The sequence below is a fragment of the Bombyx mori genome, chromosome 25 (assembly GCF_030269925.1).
Source record: "Bombyx mori chromosome 25, ASM3026992v2".
Taxonomy (NCBI): Eukaryota; Metazoa; Arthropoda; class Insecta; order Lepidoptera; family Bombycidae; genus Bombyx; species Bombyx mori.
In genome coordinates, this window is record NC_085131.1 from 4,674,806 (window position 1) to 4,693,775 (window position 18,970).

Genomic DNA, 18,970 nt, shown 5'->3' on the forward strand with positions numbered 1-18,970 from the left:
TTACTGGAGCCCATAAACATCTACGACGTAAATGCGCCACCCACCTTGAGATATGAGTTCTAAGGTCTCACTATAGTTACAACGGCTGCCCCATCCTTCAAGCCGAAACCCATTACTGCTTCACGGTAGAAATAGACGGGGCGGTGGTACCTACCCGCGCGGACTCACAAGAGGTCCTAGCACCAGTAATTACGCAAATTATAATTTTGCGGGTTTGATTTTTATTACACGACTAGCTGACCCGGCAGACTTCGTAGTGCCTCAATCGATAAATAAAAGACCTAAACTTTTGTATAAAATAAACTTAAAACAAACAAAAGAAATCCGAGGGGGACACCTCTAAGGAAAAACAAAATGATTAATTTTATTTGATTCCGAGCATTTTCTTATTTATCTACCTTTTAAACCTTCTCTGGACTTCCACAAATAATTCAAGACCAAAATTAGCCAAATCGGTCCAGCCGTTCTCGAGTTTTAGCGAGACTAACGAACAGCAATTAATTTTTATATCTATAGATGTTATTCCTTCACCGTGGAAGTCAATCGTGTATTTTTTTTTTTTGCTTTTGATTTCGTCCTTCCTGTTGTCATAATTCGATAGTTTCAGATCAAGAAGAAGAACTAATAGTTCCAGGCAACGACGAAGAAATGTCCGAATTCACAACGAATTCAATAGATTTATCTTTGATACACCTCGAATTCGATCTGCCTATATTGAGTTTGCAGTTAGAGTAAGTAGCCTAATAGATTTTTCATAATATTTACATGCAAATTGAATTCACTGTTCCGTAACATACGCATAAGAATTTTATCTGTTGGTGGCACAAAGATAAAGATGTTACGGACAAAAAAGTAAAATGCTCACCCAACTGTGTTTTTTATTTACAAATGCACGTGCCACTGAGGTTAAGCGCATTAACGGCAAATAAATTGGAAAGAAATTATATTCAAAATTATACATACTTGTACAAAGTCATACAGACTTTAACTTGTACTTATTTGTCGTGATGTAGCTTGGCTCTGCCCCTGGCATTGCTGAAGTCCATGGGCGACGGTAACCACTCACCATCAGGTGGGCCGTACCCTCGTCTGCTTAATAGGGCTATTAAAAAAAATATATAAAGTAATTATGGATTTTTACATCGAACCTTAACTTATGCAACGAATACTTAATGTCGTGTTAACTCAATTGTGTCGCTTATCAACTGAGTTTTTCAAATCATATTTATTGAGTTTTTTTTTAAAAGACTATTACGAACAGTTTCAATTTTTTTTGTAGTTTAACTCTAACTTTGTAGTGCTACCATCTAGCGTAATCTAATAAAACTAAAGCGAACTTAATTCCAATTACACACATACTATTTATATTTCAGATCGAAACAGCTATACGAGATAATCTACAATCGTATTAATTCCGATTTATTGCTGTGGGAGCCCCACGTGACTAGCGAAGAGGAATTCAACAAGCTTGCATGCGGTCCTATAAATCCAGCCTTCGGTACCTGTAAGGGAAGCGGTTACGGTAAGTTTCCATCCCAATGTTTAATCGGTTAGCGTTATCGTATTGGATAGGTGGACGAAATTCGACCGTAATCACTGACACTTCAAGACTCAATTTCATTTAATTTGTTAGCAGTAGTAGTTCCATTTTTTCGGCTTAGAAGACGAAGGTATCACACCATACAGCCTAATCCTTTGAAAATTGTGTTTTATGAAAATTGATATGGAGCGAAACGAATAAATAGATACAAAATAGGTACTGTTGGCAGATTCCGCTTCACACAGGCACGATCTCATTTGAAAGGCAAAACGGCTGCTATCCAGTCCTATGTGATCCAGAATCGATTCGGAGGCCGTATTTTATCGATACCTAGTGGTCATCACGAAAATAATATGTTTACGCCGTCGATTATAAGAGACTTAAATTTTGTCACTTTGATCAATCACTCACCGGCATCTAGCTCCGAACCACAATATATAAATATAAACACAGATATAGATATAATAGATATAAATATCTTCAATCGTAGTCAATATTACGGATCTATTCACCCTTAGAACACATCAACTTTTCACATCAGAACTAAAATGTTTTACTGGTGGTGGGACCTCTTGTGAGTCCGCACGGATACGGTACCACCACCCCGCCTATTTCTGCCGTAAAGCAGTAATGCGCTTCGGTTTGAAGGGTGGGGCAGCCGTTGTAACTATACTGAGATCTAAGTAAGAACTTATATCTCAAGGTGGTTGACGCATTTGCGTTGTAGATGTCTATGGGCTCCGGTAAGCACTTAACACCAGGTGGGCTGTGAGCTCGTTCACCCATCTAAGCAATAAAAATAAAAAAAGCATTTTGCAAGAATACTTTTTGTGTCATGAACTTAAATTAAAAAACAAATTCAATATACAATACATTAAAATTAGATCTGGAAGTCATAGCCTTTTCACAGTGGTCCCAAGAACAGAATATTCAACATAATAATAATAATAAACCTATTCTAGATTCCGATTCGAATAGCACGTCATCGGAGGAAGAGCACAACTTGTACTACTCAACGTACGATAATAGATTCAAGAAAGGCTTAACTAACAATAAATCGGAGTACGAAACCAGAGACACGCACAACTTCTGTTTGACCTTCAAAGTCGGCAAAGGGTTGCTCACGATCTATTCTCCAGTTAGGGTAAGTTTTTTTTTTGTTTTGCCATTTAATTAGATAAGTATTGATAGTGTCTTCCTATACACTTAGTCTTGGTGGCTTTTTACTGACGAGAAATAGATTTTTATAGATCAGTAATGATCGACATCTTGTGTCAAGTCGTGCGGTCGAATTACAGACATCTGAAACCGCTTAACATAAAACGTGTCTTGCTCGTTGGCTCATTAAAAAGATGGCCTCTTTTATAAGATTATTTGTTCGTATTAAATCTATAAATGCTTTAACTATGCAAATCTATACATATATATAAAATTAGAGTGTCTGTTTGTAGTATTGAAATAACCGCTTTTTACTGCATGCATATGAACATATATACGGTACATACACCAAAATATCATTTTTTACAATTTTTGTCTGTCTGTCTGTCTGTTTGTTCCGGCTAATCTCTGGAACGGCTGGACTGATTTTGATGAGACTTTCGCTAATAAGTAGCTGATGATATAAGGAGTAACTTAGGTTTTACTTAGTACTTTTTTTAGACTAGCTTCGCCCCGCGGCGTCACCCGCAGTTATTGTAGTACCGCGTGCACAATGGCGGGCTTCGCCTATCAATCAACAATAAAATTTTATGTTTCCGAAGCGAAGCGAGGGCGACTCGCTAGTCTTAAAAAAAAAAATTAATCAAAATTATCCATATTCTCAGGACAGCAACAAACGCGTGGTTCCAGGTCAAATGGGCGAATTGGTACTCGAAGCTCACAACCTATCGATGTGCCACGTCAGCGGTCTGAAGGGCAGACCGAAGACCGCTCAACTGTGTCTCAGAGCCCAGAAGACTACGCTTTATCATGAATGTAAGTAAACATTAAATTTGAGCATTTACATGCAGTGAGTTCTTCGCTATATATACACTTATCAAATTAAAAAAAAAATGTTTTTATACAGAATTTTGTGACATTGTCTGTAATGAATTACACTTATCAAATTTAAAAAAAAATGTTTTTATACAGAATTTTGTGACATTGTCTGTAATGAATTTTTTTTTTAGTAAAAACGATTTGTTGGTTTGCCGTTATTCTTAGTGTTGTCAGAAATCACGAACTAAAACTACAAAAAAAAATTATAAACCTCTGTAACACTAACTTATGCCAGTCCTACGTAATTGTACTGATCTTAGTGGCAGGTGCAATTTGGGTGCTCAATAACTGTCTATGTCCACGATCCGACTTGAAGGGCGATCAGGTTGACCGTAATCTCAGATGTTTTCGAAGGCAATTAAGATAATCTATGATTTTATTCTTAATATAACATTATATGAGCCGTCGCGTAATTTAGCGGAAAGCCTATAAAATCATAAATCGATTACAGCACTCATAACTATACCATCGGGGAAGCCGCCATTACGACTCTATGGCACAGTGTTGCCATCACATCTGAAACCTACTATTTACCCGTCAAGCAGAGGAGTTATAATAAAGGAACGATTGCAAAGAAAAGACATGTTCACAATGGCTTTGAAGGTGGACCCGGATTCTGAAACTCCCAATCTCAAGGTAAAGGACTTTTTTTATGCTGTAAGTGAACATACAAATTCGTGTTGATGCTGAGAGGTTGTCGCATAGATAATTAAGTGTCTTAGCGGGCCCACTTGCTTTGCATTTCAGGAACTGTTTATCGAGAAATAATATGTATACATCTATAAGCAAAAACTTTGTACCCCTTTTTACGAAAATTGCGCGGACGCAGGAGTATGAAATTTCCCACACTTATAGAGAACATAGAGAAGTGCAGAACGCTGTTTTTTTTTTTTAAATAATGCATAAGATATACTTTAAATCAATAAAGAAAACATTACACACACTACCATGTATTTGACATAACACATACGTATAAATATACTCTTTGTGTATTGTCAATTGTGAAACTTTTGTTATTGTTTAAAGTCTGGGGTCAATTTGAGAATAGATTAATATTTTTTGTCTTTAATATTATTTGTCTATAGTGTAGTTTTGGCTAAATCTGTATTATATAGAATATATTAATATCCGTATTATTATGGAAGTATAATAGTGTTTGACAATAGAACCATAATAATGTTTAAACTTTTAATTTCAATTAACTATTGTCGAATTTCGACTTCTGCGGGGACCGCTAGTGTATATAGATATGTCGCACCTTTAGAACTAGTCTATAGACTATATACCTGAAAATTAAATTAGCCTATAGACTTGAAAATTAAATTACTTGAAAATCCTTTAGGATAAGAAGGCCGGTGCAGTCGTGTTGAGCGATTCACCGGTGGTCGCATCTCAGGCGGGTACCAATTTTTCTAATGAATTACGTACTCGACAAATGTTCACGATTGACTTCCACGGTGAAAGAATAACAACGAGTACCTAATAAAAATCAAACCCGCAAAATTATAAATATAATTTGCGAAGTTATGTAAATTCATGACGTCACCACAGACAATCTGCATAGCTCTGGGCATAGAGCAAGCGACGCTGCGTTACAGAGGCGACAAAGGAATCTCCTGGCTGACCCAACTGATGGACGTGCTCGACGTATTGGACTTTCCCGTCCCGGGATACGCCCCGTCCACTGTGCTCTCGGAACTGCACGTGCACGTCGTCGACTGCGCCATCGATTACAGGTACCACACACCAACATACAGATATTTGAATAGGATAAACTGATGATAGGAACTCTTGTGAGTCCGCACGGGTAGGTACCACCGCCTGCCTATTTCTGCCGTGAAGCAGTAATACATTTCGATTTGAAGGGTAGGACAGCCGTTGTACTGTAAAAACTGAGAACTTAGGACTCATATCTCAAGGTGGGTGACGGCATTTACGCTGTAGATGTCTATGGGCTCTGGTAACCATTTAACATGAGGTGAGCCGTGAGCTCATCCACCCACCTAAGCATTAAGAAATCGTTACCAAGAAAGATTAAGTTACCAAGTAATATGTATACATTATTATATGTAATGTTTACTGTATGCACTGGGTATGTGTTCCTAATCCTTCTTTCCTTTTGCGGGCCGGGCCTACTGGAAGAGATTTCATCATAAATAAGTAGTGCCCTTGTACTCTTGTATCCTTATTGTCGTGTTTCTTCTAACAGCTGTGTGTACAAAATATATTAAATAAATAAATAAAGATTAACGTCAAGCCAACTGTCGGACATAATTCTTATTCTCTATCAAAACTAAACTACCGATGCACTCAAGTAAGTGGTTAAGATTACTAACCATTAAATTCGTGGTTAAGATTATCCTATCATAAACCTAGTTATGGACTGCATCTATGCAAGATTGTGATAATCTTCTTATTTTTTAAATATGGCAATCGGTTTCTTTTTTATCTTTTTTATTTATTTATTTACGGCCAATGGTTACAAGGTTACAATTCTAAAGATACCATTGTTGCCAGTGGCCATATGAAAATTTATATGCAGTGTAATGAAATTATGTTGATTCGTTTAAGACTGTACTCAGTTGGCATGAAATTATAATAGATGAAACGAAATGAGATAGAATGAAATATGCTCTCAGTAAAATAGTGATTATTTACTGAGACTTCAGTGGATTTTTTTTAAAGAATCCGAGAAGCAGTAATGCGTTTCGGTTTGTTGGGTGGGGTAGCCGTTGTAACTATACTGAGACCTTTAGAACTTATATCTCAAGGTGGGTGGCGCATTTACATTATAGATGTCTATGGGCTCCAGTAACCACTTAACACCAGGTGGGCTGTGAGCTCGTCCAACCATCTAAGCAATAAAAAATAAATAAATAAAAAGCCACGGTCAGGGACTTTGTTTCATTTTCCCACATTTCTGCACTTTAAAAGTTGCTAAATGGTTAATAAAACGCCGTTATTATATTTTTGACACTAAACATACCGTAATGGGTCAAATGACCCATTTTGAAATTTTGCATTAAAAATGCACGTATCATCTTATTGCTTTCGACTACATGACTTTTTCTTACCAATTAATCTACAGTTGTTATACAATTTTGTTTTGTTTTGTTTATTTTGAGTAATTCTTGTCATATACCGTTATGTACCCGCTATGGTAGAAATAGATACCAGTAAGCGTTGGTATGATTAGTGTTAAACCTAAAGAAACAAAATTTACAAAATCAAATAATTCACACAAATTCCCTCCTCGCGTTCTCATCAAAAGCCGATCGATAGCTAGTCGTATGGGCTTACAATGTATCGAATACTAGCTGACCCGGCAGACTTCGTTGTGCCTCAATCGATAAATAAAAGATCTAAACATTTGTGTAAAATAAACTTAAAACAAACAAAAGGAATCCGTCCGACGTGGGACACATCAAAGGAAAAACAAAATTGTTATTTTTATTTAATTCCGAGCATTTTCATATTTATCTTTTACCTTTTAAACCTTCTCTGGACTTCCACAAATAATTCAAGACCAAAATTAACCAAATCGGTTCAGCCGTTCTCGAGTTTTAGCGAGACTAACGAACAGCAATTCATTTTTATATGTATCGAATATTTCTTTTCAGACCACTCTACCTTCCGATCAGAACGGTGGTAACGCTGGGAAACTTCAGCGTATCGAGTAACCTGATAGCCGCGACAAACACATCGTGCCTTCGCTTTCTAGCACAGGAGTGTACGCTATTTCTGTCCTACTTGCACAACACTAAACCGAACACGACCGTGCCTCAAGACGACGATAAACAGCCAGATGTTAATAAAGACTACATTTGCGTGATCGATGTTGGAATATTCGAGCTCTCTTTGAGAATGGAGGACAAGACTAACAACGTAAGTATAGAGTGGTTTTTATTTAAAAAAAAATCTGATGCTGGAACATAGTCTTTCTTAGTTTCCCTTAATCATTAACAATAGAAATACGTAGTTAGAAAAGTGTATGAATAACCATTTAACATACTATACTATACTATACTATACTGAGACCTTAGAACTTATATCTCAAGGTTGGTGGCGCATTTACTTTGTAGATGTCTATGGGCTCTAGTACCCACTTAACACCAGGTGGGCTGTGAGCTCGTCCACACATCTAAGCAATAAAAAAAGAAAAACGTTGCAACGTCTTGACGTACGTTAATGACGGCGAGCACTAACCACCAATTAGTCCGTCTGGTCTTCTGTCTGTAGTGGTGAAAAAAAACATGGAATTGTAATTTTTATGCAGTCTTATAGTTCACTGTTGTACCGGTGGTAGGACCTCTAGTGAGTCCCCACGGGTAGGTACCACCACCCTGCCTATTTCTGCCGTGAAGCAGTAGTGCGTTTCTGTTTGAAGGGTGGGGCAGCCGTCGTAACTGTACTTAAGACCTTAGAACTTATATCTTATGGTGAGTGGCGCATTTACGTTATAGATGTCTATGGGCTCCAGTAACCACCTAACATCAGGTGGGCTGTGAGCTCGTCCACCCATCTAAGCAATAAAAAAAAACAAAAAAAATCTACTCTAGCTCGAATTTAACTGTAGTCAGAGAATTTAAAACGTCTTAATGAGTAGCTGTTCAACATTCCTGCTCCTATATACCGCTTTCGAAATGGTGAAGAGATTAATAGCACTCGCGTAAACGCAAAACACATTGCACAGTCGAGTATTGACGATAAATTAAATTTACTTTTCGTAAACCCGCAATGAATACGTACAAAACTTGGGAGTCAACGTCTTCACTATCTGTACCCCACATAGCAGCAGACTAGCGCGTTATCTGATTTCCAGAAAGAACCAGAACGCATTTTTAAAGCTCCGTTTAAAATATTTTGTAGGCAGCGGCTTGGCTCTGCCCCTGGCATTGCTGACGTCCATGAGCGACGGTGACCACTTACCATCAGGTGGGCCGTATGCTCGTCTGCCTACAAAAGCAATAAATATAATACAACACTACTAATACAACTACTAATACAACATAAAAAATATTACAAGCTACTTACATTACAACATTGCAACAAATTCGTTGCTTTCGACAGCCAAACGATTACCCACAAGTGGATCTAAGCGCATCAAACAACATGGTGACAGTACACACTTGCTGGGACTCTGCTAGCGCCCTCTGTCGACTCCTTACGTACGTGGCCTCAGATGGAGACTCCCAGCCTCCGTATGATGCTTCTTCAAGGCACACCAGTATATGTTCTGATCATCCTTTGGAACCATTAGTTGGTATGTGTTATTATTATTATTGTTCTATTGTCAAAGGTCAAATCTATGTTTGCTTTCACGACATATCATATCTACTTAAGTTCTTTGAAATATTTTATTATTATTAATCGATACGTTTTTGGGCAGGCTTGGAAAATAGACCAATAGAAGAAATACGAGAGCTGTCTCCGAGCGAGATACAGCAGGTTAATGATCTGATGGCTGAAGCAATGAAGGAGAGTCCAAACACAACGCGTAAGATATTTTAATTTTGAATCATAAGCATTTTTAATCTCCCCTTATTACTAGGAATGTCGACGTTAATATAATCTGTAATCTCCCTGTAATCTGTAGTAGGGAAAGGCAGAATAGTTTTGTTGGCTTAAAGGACTTGTTTCCAAGCCAGTAAAATTTATTAAAAAAAAGAATAGTTTTGTGGGAATTTTTGGCGGGAACGCGAGGAGTGAAATTGTATGATTTGTTTTATTTTGTCGATACGATGTTTTTTGACGATAGCAAAACGAAAGGGAAAACTTTCAGATATACATAAAATGAATTTAAATCTTCAGGAGTCCGCGATTACGGTCGAATTTCGATCGTGTTTCCAACACTAGTATTCTGAAAGAACCCGCGGTTGTACGACCGTCTTCTTGCTCGTCGTGACCTTTCGTGAGAATGACGTAGACAAGCTTTAGATTGTGCACTGCTAACAGAGGATTTGAGAGAATACAGTTAGTCCGCCCGGGACATGGCGATACTTAACATTATCTTGACACGCAATTGAAGACATGAGTGGATGAAGGACATATGATACAATTTGTGAATTTTGAGAAAACGAGCAATAAACTTTTGTTACTTGTACTTTTTCTTCGTACATAACTCCATCACATGCAATTTCTAAAAATAGCCTTTAAATCCGGAGTTTTAAGATCTAATATGGCTTATAGGCACATAACCCATACATTCAATGTAAAAACTCAAAAGTCTTAAAAATGGTACTTAATCCCTTTGTCCACTCGCGTCTTCAATTGTGTTCGAATTACAGATCCACCGCATCAGAAACTTTAGTATTACGTTTCAAATTGGAAATGCGACACCAAATACCCCTTAAAACTTTGACAAACATTAGATTAACATATTGTGAAATAAAAGTACATAAATTGACAATTTAATATCTAATGTTTGAAATAGCTATTTTATGTTTGTAATCTCTGTTCGCAGTTGATGAAGATGATCTGAACAGTTCAACAGAGAAAGAAGGAGTAGAGATATTTTTCTTCCCGGACGAGTCTAATACCAGACGGAGACTGCCATCGGAGTCTATCGAGCCGGATGCGGAACCTAAATCGATTGAGTTCGACGAGGGCGGGCAAGAGATCCAGGAGAAGCCAACCAGTCAAGTGGCAAAGGATTTAGGGGACCCCACTGGATCTCCCAAAACCCCCCAAAAGTCCAGACGAAAAAAGGTACATTATTTTGAGATCCTTCTTACCCTTCCCAAGAATAGCTTAGATAGGGTTTATATTATATTTCGGTGGTATATGATAAGCCCGCACAAGTGGGTCCCACAATCTTGGCCTCTTCTGCCACGAAGCAACCATGGGTTCTGACTTAAATAAAGAATTCGTTGTAAGCCTGAATACAGCGAAAGATACGTTGGTATCTTTGGGCCCTTGTGACCTCATAAACAGTTGTTAAAAAAACATCAGTGATGCTACCACTAAACCAATCTTTCGCCTTTGACGATAACGCCTTCTTGTGAACGCTGCAAGCCTAAAGGGGGGCGTTAAGAGACCCAGAAAAAAGGGGGCGCTGTGTAGAGGCTCAGGAGGTGATTTGCAATTTCATCTAGGAGGACTCTTAGACACCGACTGAGCTCTCGCTATAGTGCTTTTTTTTTTAAATTGGGCGCTAAAGATCAATTATTCTTAAAGTGGGCAGTAGACAAAATAAGTTTGGGAACCCCTGCACTAAACGCTAAATATAGTAAACATACATGGCTATCATACGAACTGGTTGAATTAAATTAAAATGTCTACAGGCGACACATATATGTACATAATATCGTTATCAATACGACGTGACTTAACCTAAAACCGTTTTCGAAAATAATTAAATAACAAGTTTCACGTTATCGATAAATTTTATTAACAACATCCGTTAAAAACAAAATTTTATTGCTATACGCTGCAATTACACGTTTTATATTAACTTACCGAATATTAATTAATTTGTTAGTAGTCATACTTTTTTAGTGTCAATTTTAATTAAATACGAGATTGTTTAAAAAAAATCACTTGATTTAATAGATATTATAATATGGTTTATTAAATAGGCATTTTGATATTCTTTTCTCCAGAAGTACATGTTAATTTCCTAAGGGCAGGCGGCTCGGCACTTTTCTAAAGTCTCAAAATTATTAGAATTCTGTTGGCAACCTCCGTAGATGAATTTAACGCATTTGTGCTTCGATGAATCGTAGGCATATCTGTAAGAAATAATTTTATCGCAAGATAACAATATAATCTCAATTAGGGTTTATTTAAACCGGGATAGTAAATTTAGCGTGTTTCACTATCGAGGCCTCTGTCAAAGCACCGATTCATTCATTGAACTTTTAAGTTCGACAATGCATTCGTTGGCCGACTGTTTTTTTTTTCACTTTGTTCGCCTGTATTTTGAATTTTATAATTATTAAAAAAAGAACGATTGTTTGAAACAACATCAATTATAAATACCAAGAAGTCTGAAATTTGGCAGACTAACTTGGTGGCGAATTAGTTACCGCCTTTGACCTCCGGGCCGAGAGTTGTGGGTATGTTTCTAACGTCAAGAAAAATCGTATGATGATATCGTATTAATCGACAAGTCTATTTGCTCTTTGTCCGGGTTTTTAATATATATTTACAGTATAAATATTTCTATATATTATTATGTATTTATTTAAACGCATATAATGATGTATAACGTTTGCGGACTCTTTTAAGTGAGATAGGAGGTGAATTAAAAGCGTAGAAATAAAATAAAATATTACCTTTCAAAATAGCCCCTGCAAGGGCCCGTCTTTATTGGCAGCGAACAATCAGCTGAAAACAAAGGTACAGTCGCGTCCATTATGATTTACGTTCAAATACCGGGACTCGAAACCATCCATAATGATGTGAAATATAAGTTCATAACATAAAACTGTGATGTTGTGAAAAACCAATTAACATTTTTTTTGTACAACGAAGCAAATTCGCTACCATTATTTTCCGTTCATTGACGGCTGTCTGGTGTAGTGACATTGTCACTACACAAGGGGGTCGCGGATTCTAATCCCGCCAAGGGAAGATATTTGTATGATAAATATAAATGTCTTTTCCAGGGTTATGGATGTATATTAAATATATGTATGTGTATAATAAAAATCTTACATTTATTTCCGTTATCTGGTACCTGTAACACATGGTCTTTACGAACTTAGCACGGGACCAGTTAATGTGGCGTGATCGTTAGTAAAAAAAAAAAAAATTGACGATGAAAATGTTAAAAACTCAATAAGTTTTGATTAGCTTACGGCGAGCTTATTTTAAGCCCGGTACGATGGTAATAACAGCGTCAAACACGCACACAATTCAAAATATTGATCCTGAAACACTCCATGTTAAATACACATTATTATAGTATTAAAAACTAAAAACATACTCTATCTAATATTTTGAAACAACCATAGCGTAGTAGGCTAGGCGCTCTAGTGCCCTTTCAACTCGTATGAAATAATAAAACTATACCAAGTGTCAAGACGCCTAGTTTACCGTTTTAATCGATTCCACGATAATGTAGTGATGTGACAGACCAATGCTTAGCTTAATTAAGCGAATTACAAGTTACTTTCTTTTTCTCCAACCTTTTGCTAGTAGCCTAAGAAGCTATTCCAGGTACGCCCAGACGGGTAGGTGAGCTCACGGGCTCAACCTGAGATTTGCTAACACCAGCCCTAACAAGAGCGGTGCTTCGCTGAATCTACTGCCGGATCAGAATCGCGACCCACTGAGAAGATCCGGCGAGAAACTCAGTGGGCTTACAAATTAGCTTATTTAAAAAACGAACTTCTGAGTCTACACGGGTACGGACTACCATCGTGCCTCTTACTGCCATGAAGCAAACGTGCGTTCCGACTTCGGCATTGGCACAGCCATTATACCTAATCAGGGCGACTTTAGCATCACATATCTAGGTGGGTGGTGGTGGTTTTCACATTGTGACGTGCTTGGTTTTCCTAATTACTTAACACCAGTGAGCCTTGAAATCGTCTGCTTATATAGAGCGATAAAAACACACACACACACACACATTTACAACGAAGCAAATAAGATTTAGTAGCTTAAATACATGTATAAATACTCACGATTAGCGTTAGTGAAGGAAAATAAAAGAATTATTAATAAAAACGAAATGCTTGTGTATTTCAACATTCTGCAAGAAACGAAGATTCACTTTCGAATAAAAATTTATAGAAAAAAAAATAAGACACCTTCCTTTTATATACGAGTTTGACAAAACTTTAATAAGACCGCATGTACATTGACACACTTAGATATTTATTTTTATTTATTTATTTAGACACACCAACAACAATACACACAAAACATTCAAGCTTAAAATTAACATGTATAAAATTAAGTACTGGTGTGTAAGCCAGTTACATGCATGTACAGAAATCTCTTATAACATACTATGACATGTTACAGCAATTTTACAAACAGCTGAAAAATAGGCTAAATTAAATGTTAACAGTACGACAAAAAAAATAATTGAAAATAACATGAAAACAAGAGTTAACTACTTAACATTCTCTCATCGATTATAAACAAAGGAACTTGGATACTATACTAGTTTGTTTTTGAGACCAGGACATGTGTCAATTAATGCACATATTTGGTGATATTCACTACAAATCTTTGATAAAAGGGAATATTTATTTATTTAATAAACAATGTTTCAACAGCATTTAACTAGACACAGGGTACAGAGGATGTTTTCCCAAACATGAGCCAATTAAAGAAACACATTATGTTTCCAAAAAATGTTAACATAATTAATGGACACAGGTAGTCCAACTAAGGTAAAGGTAAGGCAGTTAAATAGGTAGATGAACTTTGTCGAATGATAACTTGCAGAATAAGTTTGAATCTGATTGTGTTGTGTCGATGTGTGTAAGTGCGTGTGAGTGTAATAAAGTGGTTGGTTTACATGGACGCTCGAATTGATTATGAACGTTGATTGTTAATTGTAGAATACCCAAAATACTTTACAGATTATTATTTTTCAATTTGTAAATACTTTAAAGATTCAAACAATAACAAACTTTTGGTTTAACTTAACTTAAGCTTATGAACTGCAGCTTTGAACGTAGTTTTGGATGTTGTAATATCTAAGGAGGTTTGTTCTAATTGCGGGAATATGGAAAAGGAGAAACCCCATTTTGGGCCTAAGCGTTACACGAATGGGATATGTACCAAAAAATTCGTCTATTTTGCTTGATTAACCTATTGAAATCTTAGCTTCATTGACAATGGCCAAGTGTAGAAAATAAGTTGAATTCAATTTTTTGTTTTAAACAATCTTTGTAAACATCTGCAACACTTATTTCAATATACGTAACTAGCTCCACAAACGTGCGGATTAGAATTAGAGCATCCATAAAATAGGATCGATTTAGTGGAATTCGAGTGTAAAAAATAATTAATACTCTTTTGCTTTAGGATAAATGACTGTTTTTATAGGTATTTTAATCAATGTAAATAGAGTATGGCCATCGAATCGTGACACAACTACTTACAATGGCGGCAATTCAAAATATCTACAACTGACAACATTAAATATAGCATAAAAGGGTAGTTTTGCATTTTTATATTAATGTGACTATGCCGTAGAAAAACACAAATGTATCAAATCGTGTTATGTTATCTTTAATGTTGCCAACTGAAGATATTTTGGATTGCCGCTATTTAGTTGTGCCATGATTCGCTGGCCAGACTATAAACTTAATCTCATTGAATAACGTAACGTAAAGCACCAAAATCTACTAACAAAAATCATTAAAAGAAATAAATAACTGTGCCATTTAGTTATGACACGAAATCATGTCGGCAACTGCGGCAATTCAAAATATTTTCAACTGGCAATCTTAAATATAACATGAAAAAGTCGATTTGGTACTTTGAGTTTTTCTATGGTGTAGTTACATTAATAATTTTACTGGTGGTAGGATCTCTTGTGAGTCCGCTCCTCCCGCCCGCCTATTTTTGCCGTAAAGCAGTAATGCGTTTCGGTTTGAAGGGCGGGGCAGCCGTTGTAACTATAGAACTTATATCTCAAGGTGGGTGGCGCATTTACGTCGTAGATGTCTATGAGCTCACTTAACATCAGGTGGGCTGTGAGCTCGTCGATGGGTGTCTGAGCAATAAAAAATAAAAATAAAAAAGGCATGAAATAAAATGAAATGAAATGTGATGAGATAATATGGGAGCACGTAATGATTTATATTTTATATAAAAAAGTTATCATATAAAAAAGTTTTCATTAAAATTAAAATAAGACTGACCTAAAGGTTTTAGTTACCAGGTCATAAAATTCCTGAAAAAAATCATTTCGTGCGCAGCGCGTTTCGCATTACGTTGTTTTTAATTTTTGGCTTTCGTTCGTTTTCGTAAACAACCTAACGCGCAATTTCTCGTAACAGGTTCCATTTTTATTTTAAAGCAACCTGTTGCTGCAACAGGTTTCGTAAAAAATTACTCATCTTTAGTAGGAAACAGCCTCAAAAATATCTTTTTTATTAAAATATCTCGAACAATAAACATAACCTAAAATGTAAACATTGTCTGATTTTACCAATTTGGCCATTGCTGGGAGACCTGAAAATTGGGCTCATGAAACCTTCTTAGGTATTGTAACTTATGCTCAAATTCTAGGACTGTAACGCCAGGCCCAAGTTTGTATGGATTTCGGGTTTGTCCTTTTAGTGATAGGATGCCGTGGGTAGTGCTATGAAATGCTAAAGTTCATTTTCTGAAGTAAGTGGCTACAATCTATGCTTCCGGAAATTATTTTTTTTTAAGAACATGATATTAATTATTCTACGAGGGGTGCCGAGCGATATCATTTTAAAATGCTCAAGACATAGATCATATGAGTCGACTATTATCAAAGCCGGCAATGTGACTTTTGGACAATTATTGGTAAATCAAAAAAACGAATTATTGACTTTGTATTCCATTGGCAGTCACAAAACTCTTCTGAACGACATCTTAGATAAATAACAGGTTAAGTATTAACTTTTATTTAATGCAGGTTTTGAACCGTTATTTAATGCAAGTTTTGAACCGTATTCTTTGAAGGAGACGATTATATTCAAATCAATCTGTATTGACATATCAATAACATTTTTTTGTTCAAATGCACAGATTGCCACCTTTGATAATAGACGACTCATATGTGGTACGGTAGGATATGCTAGAAGAATGGAATGCCAAGTGCCTAGTGAATGCACGCTGTACGCTTTCAATACGCTGCGAGTAAGTAACGTAATGGGGACCCCCAAACTACTGATGCGAACTCAAATTGACTGCGAACCAGCGAGTTATATAATGTTATTTTAGTGTTTGAGGACATAAATCCCTTAGTATTTCTTTTTAGGATATTGTTATATGTTTAGATATTGTTTTTATTTTTATTTTTAACAAACAATAGGCACTTTCATTAATGATATTAACTTGTTTGAAAGGCATTATGTAGAACGTGTTGAATAAATATGTCTAAAGTGTTTATAATAGAGTTTTTGTTCAAAGGTTTTTCTTTATCTATGTTTACGTGCTTTAGAATTGTCTTCAATGTAATCAAGCTGTAACTTATTTTATTTACACGTTAAATATGTAACACACGAGTGAACGAGCTCACGGTCTATCTAGCGTTAAGTGGCTACCGGAATCCAAAGATAAGTGTATAATGATGTATTGATGTTACGCGGTAGAAAAACGAGCGGGGTTGTGCTACCTACCTGCGTGTGCTCACAATGCGGCCTACCACCAGTAATTACGCAAATTATACTTCTTGCTAGTTTGATTTTGTTACATGCCGCTGTTCCATAATCGTGAAAGCTATTCGGGACAATGTATAATAGTAAATAGGAATTTCCTTAAAAAAAATAGTACCCGTTAGCGGGATTCGAACATCGGCACACTCGCATCACTCGATACAAATACACCAGACGTCTTACAATTTAGGCCACGACACCAACCAAGCAGAGGAAGACACCGCCCACTCTGATACATTAGACCGAAGTCTTGTTCTTGTATTGTAGTAACAGACATATATATTCCTGTCACGAAGCAGAAACGCATTCATTGAAATATGGCGTTGACATTCAAGATGGCGTTCATTCCATTATAATGTCTATGAACGCCGGCATCCCCTTAATACTAGGGGAGTCGTGAGTGAATCTGAAAAAATAAATAAATAAAATATTTCCAATAAATATTGTGCACATATAATGTGAACGCCTCCTAATGATATACATACTACTAAAACTGAACACGATTACAATAAATTAGTACCGAAAACCTTTAATAGCTATTTAATCCTTTAATATGTTAAAACAAAACGTAACAAAAAGAAAAACACCCTTTAAATCGTTTTATTATGTTAATAACATACAATGACATGTTTGTTTCGACTTGAATTGTACCATACAAATAATTCGTTCAGAATAACAAATTAAATCTTCAATCGAATCTTCAAACAAAATCGTGAAGTAACTTTACCAATAGCACCTGTGTTACGTGTACGAAGTGTGACAGGCTGCTCAAATATGTCTCAATTAAATTCAAGTTCTCGGTGACTTGTCCTTGAAACTGCACTGGTTATATTTGTTATTCGTAAAGATTTAAACACGTCGCTTTTCATGAAAACGAAGAAGTCATCGGCGATAGTGAAGTTTACCTTAACATAATAATTAAGTTGAGTTTCTCGCCGGATCTTCTCAGTGGGTCGCGTTTCCGATCCGGTAGTAGATTCTGCGAAGCACTGCTCTTGCTAGGGCCAGTGTTAGCAATACTCTAGGTTAAAGCCCCGTGAGCTCACCTACACGTCAAGGAGAATTTGAAATAGGCTCTCGAGGCTATCAGCATAGGTACGAAGAAAAAAAAGAGTTTTAACAAGTTAAGACTGACTTGGCGATGCAGTAGTTAGAGGCCCGGGCTCGATGTCCACATCCGGCAATCATTCGTGTGATCAGTCTCGAATTATAGGAGAGTAGAACGAAAAAGGATAGATTCTTCCAAATACGGTATGGCAGAAGAATGATCGGTATCCCCTGACCGGCTAAGATAACAAATCTATCTAGGACCTCCCTGGTCCGTGATAGGGGGGGTGCTGAAAAGACACGGAGTGCCCCTCGCTGGTTCTGACCCAGCGGGGTATTCCGTAGGATAACCCATTCTTACCGGCGCCATCTAGGCGGGCTCCGGATAGCCTGCCGACCGAGAGTGCTGGTGGTCGTGGCGCCGACGACCGCCGGTCCGGCGTCCCGATGGGAAGGGTGATAGGAGAGATGTACTCCGCACTAAACGCTTCGCATTCCCCCCTTTGCCTTTTCATGAGTTCTGTCTCATGCGAGGTTCGGACGTGGGTTGTTGATCGTTGTGGGTGGCGCATGTACGTTGTAGATGTCTATGAGCTCCAGTAACCACTAAACACCAGGTTGGCTGTGAGCTCATCCACCCATCTATGCAATAAAAAAATAAAAAGTGAAAACATGGATAATTTTACTATTATTCAGCAGAGCACAAAAAGTCGTTAACGAAACAGGTGTTCAAATAGTAAAAATATATTGTTGTTTTTTTTCTTCTTAAAATGCAAACATATAAAATTATAAAGAACATATTCGTAACTACTAGTATTGCTTATATTAAAATTACATTTAAATGTACATAAATGTTAAATGCTGTCTGTCCGTCGATAAGAACACGCTTGAGAACGTTCGCATTACTCGAAATAAGATTATTAAGGCTTTTAATTCTTAAGTTCTTCTTAATTATGTTATGTTCGAATAGTGAATGTAGGTGTAGTAATGTAGGTATATAAGTTCAGATCTCGGTCTTTTTTTT

At 36.8% G+C, this 18,970-nt stretch overlaps 1 protein-coding gene across 2 annotated transcripts in view; it reads left to right on the forward strand.

The window, feature by feature from the left end:
• LOC101738071 (autophagy-related protein 2 homolog A) overlaps window positions 1–18,970 on the forward strand; it is a 70,225-nt gene that overhangs the window by 14,048 nt on the left and 37,207 nt on the right. Inside the window, exons 16-25 of one of the 2 annotated variants that reach the window (XM_038020459.2) lie at window positions 602–731; window positions 1,374–1,522; window positions 2,503–2,684; window positions 3,364–3,514; window positions 4,029–4,213; window positions 5,129–5,313; window positions 7,198–7,462; window positions 8,648–8,840; window positions 8,967–9,074; window positions 10,041–10,285. In XM_038020459.2, coding sequence (XP_037876387.1) covers window positions 602–731; window positions 1,374–1,522; window positions 2,503–2,684; window positions 3,364–3,514; window positions 4,029–4,213; window positions 5,129–5,313; window positions 7,198–7,462; window positions 8,648–8,840; window positions 8,967–9,074; window positions 10,041–10,285 — 1,793 coding nt within the window. The remainder of the gene's footprint in view (window positions 1–601; window positions 732–1,373; window positions 1,523–2,502; window positions 2,685–3,363; window positions 3,515–4,028; window positions 4,214–5,128; window positions 5,314–7,197; window positions 7,463–8,647; window positions 8,841–8,966; window positions 9,075–10,040; window positions 10,286–18,970) is intronic. The other variant, XM_038020460.2, reaches the window with a different exon arrangement.